The sequence below is a fragment of the Ambystoma mexicanum genome, chromosome 1p, assembly GCF_040938575.1.
Source record: "Ambystoma mexicanum isolate Mex_15411 chromosome 1p, UKY_AmexF1_1, whole genome shotgun sequence".
Taxonomy (NCBI): Eukaryota; Metazoa; Chordata; class Amphibia; order Caudata; family Ambystomatidae; genus Ambystoma; species Ambystoma mexicanum.
The window spans coordinates 1056948908-1056967758 of NC_090921.1; the positions used below are offsets into that span (position 1 = coordinate 1056948908).

General features: G+C 47.8%; 1 protein-coding gene across 1 annotated transcript in view; it reads left to right on the forward strand.

Moving 5' to 3' along the window:
- CTCF (CCCTC-binding factor) overlaps window positions 1-18851 on the forward strand; it is a 601567-nt gene that overhangs the window by 448111 nt on the left and 134605 nt on the right. The window contains exon 9 of the mRNA XM_069604497.1: window positions 7724-7871. Coding sequence (XP_069460598.1) covers window positions 7724-7871 — 148 coding nt within the window. The remainder of the gene's footprint in view (window positions 1-7723; window positions 7872-18851) is intronic.

Here is an 18851-nt window from a genome sequence, read left to right on the forward strand (position 1 = left end):
TCTCCACGTCGACGGGAACAGACTGCTTTCAACAGCACTCCTGGATTAGTCCTCTGGCCTAGTAATTCCATGCGCTCTTCCCCGGAAGAAGTTATTCTGTTTCTTTTTTTCTCTTCCAATTGTCAGGCACTTCTCTGTCCTCTGGTGCCATACTCCTCCATGGCGCCTGATGGCAGTCTTCAGCAGGTGTCCAGCCTGCGAGGGTCCCTTCCCAACGTCCGACCCTCATGCACTGTCTTCGGTGCCTTGGCAAGGAAGACCAGGCCCAAGGTAGGTTTTCTGTTCTCCTCTGCACCCCACAATGGTGACTCCTTCCCCGGGAAGCACCATCGGGCGGGACCTTTCAGGTTCTAAAACCAGCACGAAGACCGCGGCTACTCCAGCTACCGGCCCGTTGGCTGGCGGGTCGCAAGATCCTACCGGTGCTACCGCTGAGGGGCCGCAAGGCTCTATTCCTGGGTCCCAACCCGAGGGGCTTCGCCCTAGTACTGAACCCATGTCCGAGGGGGCACCTGTACGCAGCACTACCGGCACCATGGCCGAAGACCCTCCGTGGAGCTCGTGGCTGCCGCCTCCCACCGCCTGAGGGCCCACTGAGGCCGCCATGGTGGTCCACCGGGTTACTTTCCCGACTCCTCCTTGCAGCCGTATCTTACTCTGTGGCAGGATTCGAGCACCCCTAAGGGCACCAAAACCCCTGCCTCGGGTGTATATGCGGGTGGCTCACTTGCAGACCTTTATCTCATCGTCATTCGTTGCGGCTGGGTCGATGGTCGGAGCAGGTATGGGGTACGCGTCCTACCTCACCGCCATATTTGAAACCTCATGTTTTGGGCAATGTAACAGGACCAATGGGCATTAAATTGCACCACTGGTTGCTAATTTGACATTAATTCCCCAAAACACAGCTTTGGGACAGTGGGAATGGGGCACTATACAAATCAATTTGCCTCACCCACACAACTTCCAAAGGTGTAGCCCCTTCTCCCACCAGCCTAAGTTATTGTCAAAGTTACCATTCTCCATGTGCACCGAGGAACACACGGGACTCAGCCGACCTGGTTATGGGCAATTGGGAGCCTCTTGAAAGCCACGTTGCCTGTATTTTCTATGCCGTCCTTCTGCGCTCTTTCATTATTATTTTCGTTTGCCTCCCTTCCTGTCCTCGTTTTCCATTGATTTATTTGGTTTGCATCCGTTGCTTCCCTCCTATGCTCTGTTTTCTTGGTTTCTTTTATTGTCGTTGGACTCTGTTTCCTTTCCCACTCCCAACCCTCGCCTGATTGGACAACTGCAAGAGGAAACCCTCTTAGCAAGAGAGGGCAGCTCTTGCCCGAGGGTCGGAGGCAAAGAGCAGTTGCCATCTAAGCAGTTCCCCTCAGTGTTTCCCTGGGACGCCTGGCGCAGACAATCTACAACGACAGATAAGGTAAGTGTGCTGTGGGTGGGGAATACAGCCCTTCCTGTACTCCAGTAAAACACCCATGTACTAACCACCTGGCTCCTACTCCGGTCCCTCACACTTAGCTTGTACTGTACACAAACACACACCCAACATACAACAATCCCAGGCAATGGACCTTACCCCTATGGACACAAATTGCCAGTGCGCACAACCATAATTTACCAGCCAATTTACACAAACGCACACCCAACATAACAGACTATTCATGCTATGCTGGCTATTCATGCTATGCTGGGAGGGTTGAAACCTATGAATGACGCCTTGTTTCCCCTACCAGCATGGGTGGCTAAATGCCTGGGAGTGGAAATTACTCCTTCTAGGATAGTTTGTGAACAAGTCTTTGCTCTCTGGGTCAGTCTCACCAGAGCTAAAATATTATCTATGGTCGCACCGCTCCTGCAGAAACCTTATCTGGATCCGGAGATCTTTCATAACTACCGGCCAGTAGCAGGACTACCCTGGCCCATAAAGTACTTGAGAAGGTAGTCACAGTACAACTACTGGAGTACGTATAAAAGGAGCGGCTCTTAGATGCCCTACGATCTGGCTTATGACCATTATTTGGAACAGAGACCTTTATTCTGCCAGTGTGGAATGACCCCCTCAAGGGGGTGGAACGGTAATGGGGGGGTTTGGGGGGAATCCGACCCTGTTGGTTATGCTTGTTCTCTCAGCCGCTTTTGATAGGATAGATCACTGTTGCTTAATTAATCAACTGAGTATGATTGGAAGAGTGTCGACACCTCATGATTTGAGTCTTTTCTATCAATTGGGAGGCTGGGTGTCCGATTTCCCTGCCCCTCCCTCCCCTCCCGGTTCAGACCTGTCGAGTGCTGCAGGGATCTTCCCTTTCACCCTGCTATTCAATCTAAATCTATGCACGTTGATGGACTTTTTGAGGAAACATTGGGTTAACTTTCAGTCTTGCGCTGGAGATACGCAGGTAAATGTCAACATGGGCAACATGGAAGAGTCCTTCCTTCGAGTTAAGGATTGTCTGGAGGAGGTCAGTATTTGGATGTCTGCTAACTGACTTCAGCTTAATGGCAAGAAATCCAAGGTGGCTTTGTTTGGCCCAAAACATCTCTGGGCAGAGAATCTGAGCAGTGAGTCTCGGGTGAGTGCCAAGATGCAGTCCATTTTCTACAATCTTCGGCTCCTGTGTCAAGTCCTACATTATGTACCATCGTACAGGCAGGCTTCAGTGATTGGAGTATTAGTAAATGCTCAACTAGACTATTGCAATAGCCTGCTTGCAGGAATCCAAGCTAAGCAGTGGCAACGACTGCAAAGAGCACAGAATGCTGCAGTGAGATTGGGTGTGGGTGTAAAGAAGTCTGACCATATTTCGGGATTGCGTCGCTCTCTGCACTGGTTATCTGTGAGGGACAGAATTCACTTCAAAGTGCTTTCTTATTTTTAAATGCCTAAACAATCTGGCTCCGGCCAATCCTAGACGTCTCCCAGAGGAAAAGCGTAAGGAGGCAAAAGCAATACTGAAAGAAGGTGAAGCTATCTCCAACATAGGGATCACCATGGCATTGTACCTGGCAGAGACAGATTTTAAGCAGGTGGCAAACGGAGTAGTCCTAATAAGGCAGGCTTGGCTCCTCTGTACAGACTTCCGGCTAGACATCCAGCACAAGGTCATAGATAAGCCATTTGAGGTGGAGAAGCTAACCGGTCCTAAAATCGACAAGCCCTCAAGACAATAAAAACAGACACCATCAGGTCTCTGACATCCCTATAGAACCGACGCAATTTGCCTCAGTTCATGGGAGCATCTGGCAGAACATCACCAACCTCCTCCAACAAGCGATGGCAGTTTTCTAGAGGTTCATATTACAAGGGTACGAAATGGCGTACGGGGGGAATCAAAAGTCGAAGGACTTTCACCAGATCCATCGCCGCAAACAACTACCTGGATCACAAAGGGGACGACAGGATAAACCTCAACAATGACAATCATACACACGGCGCACAGGGGCGGGAGAATATCCAGATTCGCCAGGGTCTGGGACGCAATAACAATGGACAAGTGGGTGCTCGATGTGGTCCACTACGGGCACCTGTTAGAGTTCATGCAAGTGGTCCCTCCCATACACCAAACTCCCAACTGCGTGAGCCATAGTAAAGGTCCGCAAACATCAAAGTGGAAATTAATGTACTCCCGATACTTTGTCCGCAAACCGCACGGAAAGTGGCGCATTCTAGACCTCAGAAGGTTAATCAAGTTCATAAAACTTCAAAGGTTTACCATGATTACTTTACAACAGGTCATAGAAGCTACCCAGTACCACGACTTTCTTGTGTCCCTGGACCCCCAGGACACACATTTCAACATACCCATCCACCCGGGGCACCGAAAGTTCCTCTGTTTCATTGTTGGAAACCAGCATTATCATTTCGGGGTCCTACCATTTGGATTAAAGTCAACACCACGCACCTTCACAAAGGGACTCTCGCTGGCGGTGACCAGCCTGTGAAAACAAGGGCACCACTTTGACCCTTACTTAGACGACTGGCTCGTATGATCGCCATCCAGTCAGGGAACGCTTTGGTCGATAGCTGCAACGGTTGACCGGCTGCAAGCACTTGGTTTCGCATTCAATTAAAATCTTCCTTGCGGCCGTCCAAGAAGCTCATATTCTTAGGGGCGGAATTCTCCACACACGAGCCAAGAGTGCGCCCATCCAGCAACAGGATAAACGCCCTCAACACTGCTGCAATCCTTTACACCGAACAAGGTCAAAATGTTGCAGCATTGCATGCAACTTCTTGGAACAATGGCATTGTGCATACCACTAATCCCCCACTGCAGGCATCACATGAGGCCGCTGCAGGAGTTCCTGACTGTCAACTGGTCGAAAACCACGGGGTCGTGGGGCAACAAGGTCCAGATTCTTCCCAGACTGCACTCGCAGCTTCAATGGTTGGCAGCAAAACACAAAAACCTAAAGGAAAGGTATTCAAGACCCTACACCCACCAAGATGCTGGTGACCGGTGCCTCCCAGCAAGGGTGGGGCGCTCACTTGGACCAACTACTCTCAAACTAAAAGTGGTTTGAGGGGCACTCAAATCCTTCCTCCCGGAACTACAAAATCAACTGTCAAGGGCCTCAAAGACAATACCACCACTACCTGCGAAAGCAGGGGAGTACCAGGTCCTAGACATTGTCTAGGGAGGCACTGGTGACATGGCACTGGGTCATAGCCCACAATATCAGCATCCAAGCTTTTCACCTGCCAGGGGTCTACAACCGAACAGCCTAGGCACGCAGCTATCCCAGAGCCACAAATGGGAGCTCGATCAGACGTCACTCCAATTGCTCTTTCACCGCTGGGGTTACCCGACAATAGATCCATTTGCCACGGCGCCGAATAAGAAATGTGCCAGGTACACCAGAAGGACGCCGCAGGAGGGATCCATAGGGAAACTTGGTTTGATTTTCCATGGGATGGCCTCTTCGCATACACGTTCCCGATCATACGCAGAACGCTGATGGCAAGCCAGCAATTCTCCTGCGAAATGATTCTCATCACTCGATACTGGCCTCGCCAGACCTGGTTCTCTGAGATAATCCAATTGACCGCAGACGATCCCGTCCGCCTCAGCAATCAGTCAGCCCTGATAGCACAGGGCAAGGGGATGGTTCTACACCACCTCACAGCGTGGCTCCTGACTTAGTGAAGTTCAGAGGCCTAAACATCCCCCAGGACTGTAGAGCGGTGCTGGAGGCCGCTCGAGCGCCCTCTAGTAACAAATCGTACCACCTAAAGTGGAAGCATTTTTGCAAGTGGTGCCAAGCACCGGACCAACATCAATTGGGGATCCTGAACCCATTTCAGATAACGTTGGAGCAAGTCCTCCCAGATCTGCTAGGCCTAGCCAAATGGGGCCTATCTCACAACTCCATTAAGGTGCACTTGGCAGCTAGGTCAAGATGCACCAGAAAGGACAAGAGCGTGTCCCTATGTGGAGAAAGGCTCCTAAAACATTTCCTCAAGGGCATCTTCAGAAATTTCCCACCCCTAAAACGGCTCTCGCCAAAGTGGAGCCTCAACACTTTACTCGGGGTTAATGCAAAAACAGTTTGAGCCTAAGCTTCCTGTCCTGGAAAGTCACATTCCTAGTGGCTATCATGTCCGTGAGGAGAACGTCCGAACTACTGGCCCTCGCTATCAACCATCCATACTTGGGGTTGTTCCAAAGAGACTGGGTGCTTCTCATGACCAACCCTCGGTTCATATCCAAGCTACCCTCGGATTTCCATAAAAATGCAGTCATATCCCAGCCAGCATTCTTCAGCAAGCCCTCATCACCGGCGCAGGTGGCCGTGCATTCACTCAACCTTAAGCACTATATAACAGAACGCAGTTGTTCAGACATTCGAAGCAAATGTTCGTTGCATATGGGCAGCCAAGAAAAAGCAATAATCTCTGCAAACCAAGCATAGCAAGATGGATATCGTCGGCCATTGTGTTCTGCCACAAATCCGCGGGGAAGCCCCTCCGGGCTCCCTCCTCATGCACACTCAACAAGAGCAACAGCGGCTTCAGCATATTGATATTTTATTTCTATCGCGTTCGTACTCGCATGTTTCAGAGCGCGACAAGGCAAGGGAGGGGAACAGGGGAGAACAAAACCGCGATCTTACTAGGCCCAGTGACATTGAGAACGCGCAAGTGCATGGAAGAGTGGGAGGGGAAAAGTGCATGGAAGGGGGGAGAAGTGGAAAGTGCGAAGCAGAGGAGAAACGGATAATAACAATAAATAAAGGCAACAAACAGTGGTAGTGCAGCCAGCAATTTGCAAGTGCTAGGTTTAAGGCAGCAGACAGGTGGAGGTCTGATAATTGCAGGGGTGCCTATCGCTGATATCTGCCAAGCAGCTACCTGGGTGGTGCCGCATACTTTCACAAGGCACTACTGCCTGGAGAAACAACATGCAGTGGAAGTGCGAACAGGTAGAGCAGTCCTACCCGCCTGTTCCAGTAAAGTATGATCCTTGGATATGTGGTAAGGTGGGGGGGTACTAAAATGATTTTTTCCTATTCGACACCTCCTATACCTGTGTACTGCTACGTAATCTATTTGATTCCAGGTCATTTAAACGCGGGATGAAACAACAATGGGTTTCTCTCTGTGGATATTTCAACGAGAAAACTAATTATGTTTTTTATTTTGGCTGGGGTGGGGTTCCCCCTCCCCCTCCCCTTTAATTATTCCCCAACACCCACACCCCATCTATACACCGCTACAAAATTCGATGAGTTTTCACGTTGAAATAACAGAGAAAAACCCAGCGTCCTTTCATCCCACGATGAAACAACATTGTACCATCTATTCACAGCATTTAAATCTATGAAGGATCCAATGCTGGAGAAGGAGTATGTTTCTTACCTGTAACTCCTGTTCTCCAGCATTGGTATCTTTCATAGATTCACATGTGCCCTCCTTCCACCCCATATGGGGTGTGGGGGGGGGGGGAGGAATCCCTCGCACCCCAGTGATTCCGGTTCCGCATGGCTTGAATGTGAAGGGAAGAGGAGGGTCTAGTCTACAGTTACTCGAGGGCACATTGGTTGGGCCAAAAGCACCCACAACAAGGGTGTTAGGCTATACTATTTAGTTTCTTCTTGCCTAGGGCAAGGGGAATCAAAAATGTACAGAGGACACACACACACACACACACACACACACACACACACACACACACACACACACACACACACACACACACACACACACACACACACACACACACACACACACACACACACACACACACACACACACACACACACACACACACACACACACACACACACACACACACACACACACACACACACACACACACACACACACACACACACACACACACACACACACACACACACACACACACACACACACACACACACACACACACACACACACACACACCACCCCCCCCCCCCCCCCCATATATAACGGACAGCATGTAGTTTGCAAGTTAGTATTGCAGTACACTGTGTAGTCAGTCACTCCTCATTTAGGAGAGGCAGCTCCTGCTTACTGTCTGATAATTTTGTCTCCTGCTCATCACATTTTTATTTCCATCTGTTTATTGCTTTGCTCAGTCTCATTGGAGAAGTGGTCTATTTATGCTAGTGTGCAAGTGATGACTCACTTTTAAGATATTAAGTGGTATAAAATGATCCTACTTGCATTACAATAATTTCATTTTTAAAAATGTTTCCTTACTGTTATCAGAACACCATGGCCAGGCATTCAGATCACTGCACTGGCCCTGAAGGTACTGATGGGGAAAATGGAGATGAACCAGAGCCGATGCCCAAGAAGGGAAAACGTGGGCGGAAAAGAAAGATGCGATCGAAGAAAGAGAATTCATCTGATAGTGGTAAGACCGTTTTATTATGACGCTGGGCAACTTAAAACCACTCAGAAAACATAATTTTGTAAATTCTGAAATTAAATACAAAATTAATACTCACGCCATGATATTGGCGAGGGTCGAATAATGCCAGAGATATTACACATGAGCTAGAAATGTATTCAATTAGAAAACAAGAAATGGTGCCCCAGAAACTCGCCGAGACACAAATAGGTGCACTGCTAACACAGTAAAATACTGCAAAAGTATTGATTTTTATAAATAATTGTAATTAGATATCAAACACATAAGTCAAAAAACATATAATATTGCACTTCATAAATCAAAATCATTAATAAAACTCTATATAAGCACTTACAAAAAGTGAACATTCACATAGAGAAACAATTCAGTTCAACTTATTTCGAATAGTAAACCCTGTTCAAAGTCAGTGATGTACAACATAAAACAAGTCAATGTATAAAGTAATTGCAAGAGTCAAATAATACTCCAATTCCTCTTTAGATTCACTGTAACTGTCACGATATCTGGACCAGGAATTTTGCTATGGATGTCCTATTTGCACATGCTCCCCTAGTCTTGTTACTACGCGTTTCGGGCTAAATGCCCTTCTTCAGGTATTAGATATCGATGCTTCCTATGATTAAATGAAAAATAAAGCTTGTCAATGTTGAGTAATGCGTACTATATTTGTAATTAAGTCTAAAGAAATATACATTTTACTAAACTTCCATACACTAACCTGTGTCTTCTACATTCTTCAACTAGGTCAAGACGCTGTAGCATGTAGGTGGCCAGTAGCCACCCTAAAAGCAAATCAAAGTTTTAGGATTTGGTTCAGAGTTTAGCCCCAAGGCTCCATATTTCAACTGTACACTGTAGGGGATCTGAGGCGGGACATTACGCAAAAGAGCGCGGTGTCCCGCACAGTAAACCGGTCCCACCACGGTGCAAGCTCACACTGAGGTATTTATAATATAATGCTTTCAAACCAGGGCTCACCTCTTGTTGTTTGTCGAGCCCTCAAAAGGATATGGTAACTTTGCCAGGTATTTCTATAAATTTATGGAAACTCCAACTGTGGAAGAGATATATTAAAGGAGTCACATTCCTGGGTTCACTGAATCTAGGTCAATCATTAAGGTAAGGAGAGATTATTTAAGAAGTCGTATAGTAAACATACCTGCACGGAATTCAAATCGGATCCCTCGCTTTATTTATGGGATTGTCTGCCTGTTGAAAGTGACGTTCTGTCCGGATCTTGCCAGACGTTTTCAATCCCTATTCAAAGTGCAAGTGATATATGGTTAACTTACTAGGATCGATGTGCTTCTACAAAAGTTGCTGCCTAAGGTAAGTTGCGGTTAAACTTTACCTGAGAATTCTATTCCTCTGTATTTCTGCGATTTTTTTCGGGAAAATACTGCAATCCACTGGTAGCCTTGTATCGGTAAGCAATACCGCTTCTCTTATTACTACCCGGGAGAAACACACTCGTTCCAAATTGGTTACCAGAGACTAGACATGTCTCCATACTTCCGTTATGGTCCTAAATAGACGCCATCTTGGGAAGAAAAATGGCGGCCGCCCTCTCACGGGAAATGTACACCAAGTACTTGTAAACCTGTCTCTGTTAACACGTGTGCTTCAAAACCGATTATCCATCGTATTACCCAGGATTACTACTCATATATCCCTATATTCCAGCGGACGATGACGATGTTAAATAAAGATCCAAAATTAAAATTAAGGAATCCCTCATCTCATTAAATCCAATTACGTGTCAGTAGAAGCCTCTGCATGTGTTGCTGGTTAAATAAGTACTCCAAAACTCAATGATCCATGTACCATTTACATCATCATATCCAACTCACACGTCAGATATTCTTCGTCTGACATAGTTATTCTTTGATGTATATTTTGACATACTACTCACAAGCCAATTCTTTAACATTATATCATAGTGGCAATGTGTAACTACCACTTTGCAACAGATCTTATTTGTTGTTGGACATTCCCTGGGTTTCTCTTGAAATTCATAATCCTACTACAACAAAATGCACAAAAAATCAAACCAAAGGGGTGTACATAAGATCATAACCAACAGTATCAAAGTTTACAAAAAACAATATAGATCCCATTCAAGATTCATTCCCCTAGGGTACATTGTGTCTAAACGTTCAATCCAGTATGTCTCTCTCTGTTGTAGGAGTTTTTGGAGGTTCCCCCCTTGTCTCGGTAATACCACATGTTCAAGAATGACGAATTGCAATTGAGCCACAGTATGTTTCAAGTCTTTAAAGTGTTGTGCAACTGGGGATTTAACCGAGCCTGTCCTCACATTGGATTTATGCTCAACCTATCTTTGTTTAGCTTTTCTGCCAGTAAGGCCCACATAGTATAGTCCACAGGGGCATCTTATCCCATATATGACACTCATTGTGTCACACGTTGTAGTATGCCTAAGGAAGATCTTATTACCATTGTGTGGATGATGTATATAGTTGCCTTTAATGATGTTGTGGCAACAACTGCAGTTGTTACAGGGTAAGGTACCTCTGAATGTCATTGGTTTAACTTTCTGATATCCAAAGTCTGATTTTGTTAGATGATCTTTAATTGATTTACTTTTGCTGTATGCAAACATAGGCGTGGTCGGAAAAATTTCTTGCAATTTTGGATCCATAGTTAAAGTCTCCCAGTTTCTTTTGATAATTCTCTTGATTTGAAGACTTTGTTGTGAATATGTGGTTACGTATACCAGCTTCTCCTCCTCTACTCTTCTGTTCGTCTGTAATGTGTCCAATCTGGACAACCCCTTTACTCTTGTCAGGTCCTGTTGAATACGCCTAGGGTCATATCCTCTCAGAAGGAACTTTTTTGTGAGGTCATTGGCTTTCTTATCAAATTCATCTTCTTCAGAAACTATCCTCCTATACCTCAAAAGTTGGCTCAGCGGTATGCTCTCAACTGTGTTTCTTGGATGGAAACTTGATCCTAAGAGTAAGCTATTCCTGTCTGTTTGTTTAGTGTAAACTGTTGTCGCCAATCTATTGTCTTTAAGGTAAACTAATACATCCAGAAACTCTAGAGTTGTAGTACTGGTCTTATGGGTGAACTGAATCCTTGATGTCAAGCTATTCATATATTCAAAAAAATTCTGTAATTCCAGTTCCAGACCAGATACCAAAAAGGTCATCTATGTATCTGACATAGAATTTCAAATGTTTCTTCCATAGTTGTTTATTGAGTACCCTTGTCTCTTCCAGATGTCGCATGTATACATTTGCATAGCTCTGGGCCATTGCTGCACCCATAGACGTGCCAGAAATGTGAACGAAGTAACTATCTTCAAATATGAAAAAGTTATTATTCAATACTATTGCGAGTAACTGTATTACAAATAGCTCATCGCTGTGTATTTCATCATGATTGTTCAAGAGTGCCCATTCCATAGCTTCAATCCCTGATTGATGTGTGATATTAGTATACAGACTGGTCACATCCATTGAGAAAAGTATATCTGTATTTGGTACAAAGTCCACTGACTGAAGTTTCACTAAAAAGTGATTAGTATCTTTGACATATGAGATAGCTTTTTGAGCTAACGGTTGAATGATCTTGTCCAGATATTGTGCCAATGGTTCCAATAGGCTGTTTGAAGCTGCAATTATGGGACGCCCTGGAGGGTTCTGTAAGTTTTTATGAATTTTAGGAAGTACATATATCACTGGCATAATCGGATGTGAATTGGTCAAAAAAGCTTTAGTCTTATCGGAGATGTATTCTTCAATCTCTGCCTCATCTAGAGTTTTCTTAATAATAGCCCTCACCTGTTCAGTTGGGTCGTTCGGAACCTCTAAATAGGTATCTGTGTCATCCAATTGCCATTCTACTTCTTCCTTGTATTTGCTGGTATCAAGAATCACTAAGGCACCACCTTTATCCGCTGGCTTAATAACGATGTCTGGATTTTGCCAAAGTCTGTCCAGTACTTGTTTCTCTCTCGTCGTTAGATTCGTCCTTTGTTTTTTCTTAAAATTAATCTTCTTCAAATCTTTCAACACTGATTTCTGAAAAGCTTCTAATGTGCAATTCTGGACAGGAGGAGAGAAGTAACTTTTAGGTTTCATCTCTAAATATTCAGATGTTTGTCTGCTCTCTGATACATCGATAGTAAAAAAACGCTTTCAGCTTCATCTTCCGCATTAATTTAAAGAAGTTGATTTTTTCTTTCAGTAATGTACTGGTATTATGGGGTACAAATGATAGGCCTTTCTGCAAAGTCTGTCGTTCGAATTTGCTCAATTTGTATTTCGAAATATTCACGACTAAGTCTTCTTGACTAATGGACTGGATTTTTTCGGCTGACTTTTTTTTCTTGCTTCGTCTGACCTTAGCCGGTCTAAAAAAAGAGTATGTTGGATGAGACGTAGAGTCCGATACCTTGGATGTACTTGGAGTTTGTCCTCCAGGAGTTCGATCTTTCTCAGGTGGTTGTTGAGGTTCTGTAGCTTCTTTAGCTACTTCCGGTTCTGTACTGGACGCATCCGATGTAGATGGTGGGGTATTACGTGGATATTTATTTCTATTATCCGGTTGTTTATATCCTCTGTGTGCGTTCAATTGGTTATAATATTCCTTCCAGGAATAGACAATGTCTAATTTGTAATCAAGGGTATCCCTTCTGAATTTCCGAATCTTTTTTGTTTCTATGCCTGCTTTATAGTCATCCAATTTAAGATTAATTTCCTCCAATAGTTGTGTTAATTCTTCTTTAGTCACAAATGATGCTAAAGATTTTTTAACAATTTCAATATCAGCATCAATCGCAATCAATGATTTAGATAACTCCTCAATAGTAAGTATGATCAAATCCAGCGAGCATTTGTTCAAAATAAGCCTCCACCTCTTGATAAATTCTGGATTTTCTTTACACAGCGTTGGTTCAAGATCGATCCTCAATCCTCTTGGTATTCTTTGTGATCTGAAGTATTGAGACAATGTTGTAGCGTGCAGTCTTTGATTAATTTCGCGTCGTATCAATCTTTCTAATTGAAGAATGAGTTCTTCAGGTTTCGCTGAGGAACCTAATTCCTTCTCTGTTAACTTAATTAATTTAAAAATTCGATTGGCATCTTCGTCAGAAACGCTAAAGTTTCTGCCCTATTCGTTGTTAAAGCCTCAATTTCCGAGAATGACATACTCCGCAATAGTGGATTAAGAATTTCCCTGTGGTGCAACCTCTAATATTGGCGTAGCAACTACGAACTCTTCCACAGTTGGAGTTTCCATAAATTTATAGAAATACCTGGCCAAGTTACCATATCCTTTTGAGGGCTCGACAAACAACAAGAGGTGAGCCCTGGTTTGAAAGCATTATATTATAAATAACTCAGTGTGAGCTTGCACAGTGGTGGGACCTGTTTACTGTGCGGGACACCGCGCTCTTTTGCGTAATGTCCCGCCTCAGATCCCCTACAGTGTACAGTTGAAATATGGAGCCTTGGGGCTAAACTCTGAACCAAATCCTAAAACTTTGATTTGTTTTTAGGGTGGCTAGTGGCCACCTACGTGCTACAGCGTCTTGACCTGGTTGAAGAATGTAGAAGACACAGGTTAGTGTATGGAAGTTTAGTAAAATTTATATTTCTTTAGACTTAATTACAAATATAGTACGCATTACTCAATATTGACAAGCTTTATTTTTCATTTAATCATAGGAAGAATTGATATCTAATACCTGAAGAAGGGCATTTAGCCCGAAACGCGTAGTAACAAGACTAGGGGAGCATGTGCAAATAGGACATCCATAGCAAAACTCCTGGTCCAGATATCGTGACAGTTACAGTGAATCTAAAGAGGAATTGGAGTATTATTTGACTCTTGCAATTACTTTATACATTGACTTGTTTTATGTTGTACATCACTGTGACTTTGAACAGTGTTTACTATTCGAAATAAGTTGAACTGAATTGTTTCTCTATGTGAATGTTCACTTTTTGTAAGTGCTTATATAGAGTTTTATTAATGATTTTGATTTATGAAGTGCAATATTATGTTTTTTGACTTATGTGTTTGATATCTAATTACAATTATTTATAAAAATCAATACTTTTGCAGTATTTTACTGTGTTAGCAGTGCACCTATTTGTGTCTCGGCGAGTTTCTGGGGCACCATTTCTTGTTTTCTAATTGTTTGTCAGATCTGGTAGCACAGATCTAATAGGTTAGCACCAAGAATTTTTTGGTTATTTACCCAATTTTTTTAATTTATCCTTGAAGTGGAATATACAAGTGCAACTCTACAACCAATCCATGCTAGAAATGTATTCACTCAGTCACTGTATTGTAATACATATTAATGTCAGGTGAAATGTCTAACAAGTGTAAAGTAGTTTTTCCATTTTGCTGATAGTTTTGAGCAGTTTTTTTCGGTGGTATCCTCCACAGATTCACGCTTGGATTTGTCTGTTTGATTGTACATCAACTTCTCCAGCATGGGGTCTGGCATGGATTCACATGCTCGTGAATATTCCCCGTCGTCAGGCTGGGAATCCTCGGTGAAGAAAAAATCAGTATCAGTTTCGTTTCTGATCTGTCTTTCGTAGTAGTAACCAATCACTGATCTCTGCGTCATACTGACCACAGCCAATGACTGCCATCTACCTAAGCCCCTCCTCTGGCAGCCATCTTCAGATTTTTACCGCACGTTCAAGTGTTGGGATCCTCGTGCTATTGCTCTCGAGCGTTAGTGCTATTTTTCACGTTTTTTCTCAAAAAAATTCTCTTTTTTCGGTCAAAAGAGCCTTAAGCTCCACCGTTTCTTCATCCGATCAACGGGGACCCGTGTCGGATTCGTCTACGCCCCTCAAGGGTGAAGATTTCGTCGAGCCACGCTTTTGGAGGACTCCAGAAGTTTCTCAGGCCCATCTCGGACATGGCCCAGGAGAAGGGAAGCTCGACGCCCGGAAAGCTGTTCAGGGTCTGCCCTGGATGCCAGCTTCAGAATGTCTTTAAGGAGGACGAACACTCCCTTTGTCTTTACTGCCTACATGAGGACAAGACGCACGTGGAGACGGACTGTGCGTCTTGCGGCAATATGTCGGAGCGGTCCATGAAGGACCGCCATCAACGTCTCGCCAACTGGCTGGAAGGGAAGAGCCCGTCAGGCGAGAAGAAGAAGAAGAAGTCCGAGCGGTCTTCTAAGACCTTTGAGGGCGCCACGGCGACGGGGGTCCAACAGAAGGCCAAGCACCGCGAGTCCGCTGACACCGGGAGCGCCGAACGGTCGGGCTCTACGGGCGCCAGGCAGGGCGCATCCTCCCCGGCGCCATCAACCACGAGCCAACGCTCTGGCTCTGGCTCGGGTAAGAGGAAGGCCGAGCACCCGGCGAAGCTCCTGGAGAGACCCCGGTCGAGCTCGAAGGCCCCATCGGAGGGGGAGCGAGGCGGTGACCCTATCCCCAAGGAGAAGGCGGTGAGTGCACCTAAGGTGGAGAAAGCCTTAATCCATCCGGCCAAGGCCTCTATCGAGACAGTCGCGGCGGCCCTGGCTCAGCCTGTGGAGGCTACACCAGTGGTGGCGACCTCGGGGCACAGAGTCTCCCTGCCACCGCAGAGGGAGTCCTCTTTCATGCCCATCGACAGGACCCCCGTGAAACCTCCGACGGAGAAGAAAAAGGGGGGGGCAGGAGGTTGTCGTGGATTCAGCCTCAACCTCTGAGGAAGAGCTGATTGAAGTCTTAAGCCACGGCATTGGCGTGGAAGAAGACCAGCTTGTCGGGAGGGACCCTGACGTAGGAGAAGACGAGAACGTCGAGGGTGCGACGGGGCTCCTGACCGCCCGTCGGACTCCCCTCAACCAGTGCCGCAAGACAACTCGGCGGCCATTTTGTTGGCTATACAGTCCTTATGCTCGGAGATAAGGACGAGACTGCCGTTACCACCAACGGAGGAACCGCTCCCGACGGGGGACCCGGAGCCAGGCCCTCCTGGGAGTCCTCCCCCTAAGAGAAGGATTCATCCTCCACCTCCTTTTCAGCCATCGCGCCCTGTTCAGCCCTCCTCCCCGTCCATGACACGTGGGGATGATACGGGGACTGACACGGCCGCGACGGGTACAGACGACGAGGTTTCAGACGAGGATCTCCCGTCGTCACCTCCCACCCGGGCTTCCCCGCCCGACGAGATTGGATCGTTTTACTCCATGATCGCCACGGCATCCGAGCTTTTCCAGCTCTGCCCGGAAGAGAAGAAGGAAGGTTTCCTTTATCAACGGCGCAAGGACAAGAGGAAGACGGTCCTCGCTGTACCTCTACTGGACGATATTTGGGATGAGGGCCTAGCCCTCCTCAAGAACCCATCCACGACGCCGGCTATAAGGGATAGGTACGAGAAGTACCGGGTCCCGGACGCGGCCCCCTTGTGCCTTCGGGCACAGCCGACCCCGGACTCGGTCGTCTCCGCGGCGGCCAGGAAGAAAGCGGGGGCGGGGGGTGCGGCCTCTACGTCTACCTCCCCGCCGGTCGGCGAGGGAAAGAAATTAGACACGATGGGACGCAGTCATCTCGTCGGCAGCGACGTCGATTAAGGCGGCCAACGCCTTGGCTATCGTAGCCCGCTACGACAGGGAGTTGTGGTACAAACTGGCCCCCCTGCTGGACTTCCTACCAGACAAGAGGGCGGAAGCCCTAGAGATCTTGAAGGAAGGAGAGGTGGTGTCGGACCACGCCATTACGATTGCGACGGACATCGCTGACACTGGATTACGCCAGTTGGGCAACGGCGTGTGCCTTAGGCGGCGTGGATGGCTCAAGGCAACTGACTTCCGTCAGGACGTGCAGACCAGAGTCTTGGACATGCCGTTCGACGGAAACAACCTGTTTGGGAAAACAGTGGACGATTCCCTTCAAGCCATCAAGGCGGAGACGGCCCGGGCTCTTGGGGTTCTCCAGCAACGGCGGCCGCCCTTTGGGAGCGCCGGAGGCAAACAGGGTGCCTCCAAAGGTTCCAGCGGCGGATTTTCCACCTACCGTCAAGCGGCCTGTTCGTCGTCACAGGAAGCTTACAGGGGACGAGGCAAGTCAGGCGGACCCCGCCGTCATCGCCAAGGAGGACAAGGCGGCAAAGCCTCGTCGAAGCAGGACTGAACCGGCCGTGGGGTCGGGCCCCCACCGAAGCACCCCGGTGGGAGGCCGGCTGGCGAGCTTCATCAGCGTGTGGGAGTCCATCTCCACCGACCGTTCGGTGCTGGACGCCCTAGCTTAGGGTCACGCGCTCGAGTTTCTAAAGAGGTGCCCGCGCGTCCCCCCTGTGGCCAGGAAAGAACATCACGTCCCTCAACTTCTCTTGGAGGTAAAGGCGATGCTCAAGAAGGGCGCCATCGAGCTCGTCCCAAAGAGGCTTCGGGGCTCCGGAGTTTACTCAAGATACTGACTCGTGAAGAAGAAGACGGGAGGATGGCGTCCCATCCTGGACCTACGACGACTGAACAAATTCATCAAGGCACAGAAGTTCCGGATGGTCACCCTCCAACGCGTCCTGGGTCAACTGGAGGAGGGCGATTTCCTGTCGTCGTTGGATTTGGAGGATGCCTATTTCCATATTCCCATCCTAAAGGGACACCGAAAGTTTCTCAGGTTCGTGGTCCAAGGGCGTCACTACCAGTTCAGAGCCCTTCCCTTCGGATTGAGGTCGGCACCCAGGGTGTTCACCAAGTGCCTCGCACCGGTGGCAGCGCAGCTGCGCCGAGAGGGGATCCACGTCTACCCCTACCTGGACGACTGGCTCATCCGAGCAAAGACCAAGGAGCTCGCCGTGGAGCACACGGCAAGGACCGTCCAACTACTCACGGACCTGGGATTCTCCATAAACTACGCCAAGTCCCACCTGGTGCCCGCGCAAGACTCACTGTTTCTGGGAGCGTAGCTGGACACAGTGTCGCTTCTGGCCTCTCCGTCGGAGGAAAGGACGAGGGCCATCCTGGGCAAGGTGCAGCAGATGCTGGTTGCGGACGCGGCCAGGGTGAGGTCCCTCCTCGGAATGATGTCTTCTTGCATTTATCTCATCCGCCTGTGCAGGCTCCGGATGCGCCCGTTGCAGGAGTTCCTGGACGCGCGCTGGATCCAGACGACGGGCAGCTTCGAGGAGAGGATCACACTCGACGAGAGTTTCCGACGAGCGGCACCCGCTGGTGGTGGGGCACCCGCGCGCATCTGACGGCGGGCATGGACTTCCAGACCTCCGGCCACCAGGAGACAGTGACCACGGATGCCTCCCTGGAAGGGTGGGGGAGCGCACACCGAAAATCTACACGAAAGAGGCCTTTGGCTTCCGACGGAGAAGTCCCTCCATATCAACGTCCTGGAGCTCCGTGCAGTGTTTTGGGCCCTCAGGTCCTTTCTTCCGTCCCTCAAGGCAAGGTGGTGAGGATCTTCACCTACAACACCACCACCATGTTCTACATCAGGAAGCAGGGTGGAACCAGGTCCCCAGCCCTGTCCAAGGAGGCGCAGGATTTGTGGCATTGGGCCGTCGCCCAAGGGATGTTTCTGGTGCCGTTTCATCTGGCAGGGATAAAAAACACCATCGCCGACTCGCTCAGCAGAGAGCTGCGCTCGTGCCACGAGTGGGAACTACGACAGGATCTAGTGGACCGCCTCTTCCGACGGTGGGGCACACCCCAGATCGATCTGTTCGCGGCGGCGACGAACTCCAAGTGCCAGAGGTTCGCCAGCAGGTTTCCCCAGCCGAGGAGCATGGGCGATGCTTTCTCGTTCCCCTGGGAGGGCCTGTTTCTATACGCGTTCCCTCCATTGCCATTGCTGATCCGGCTCATCAACCAGCTCAAGAGGTCACGGTGCAGGATGATCCTCGTCGCACCTGCGTGGCCGAGGCAGATATGGTTCCCGGACCTTCTGGACTTGTCAGCGTCCCCGTCAATCAAGCTGCCAGTGGACACGGATCTTCTCTCCAGGGAAGGAG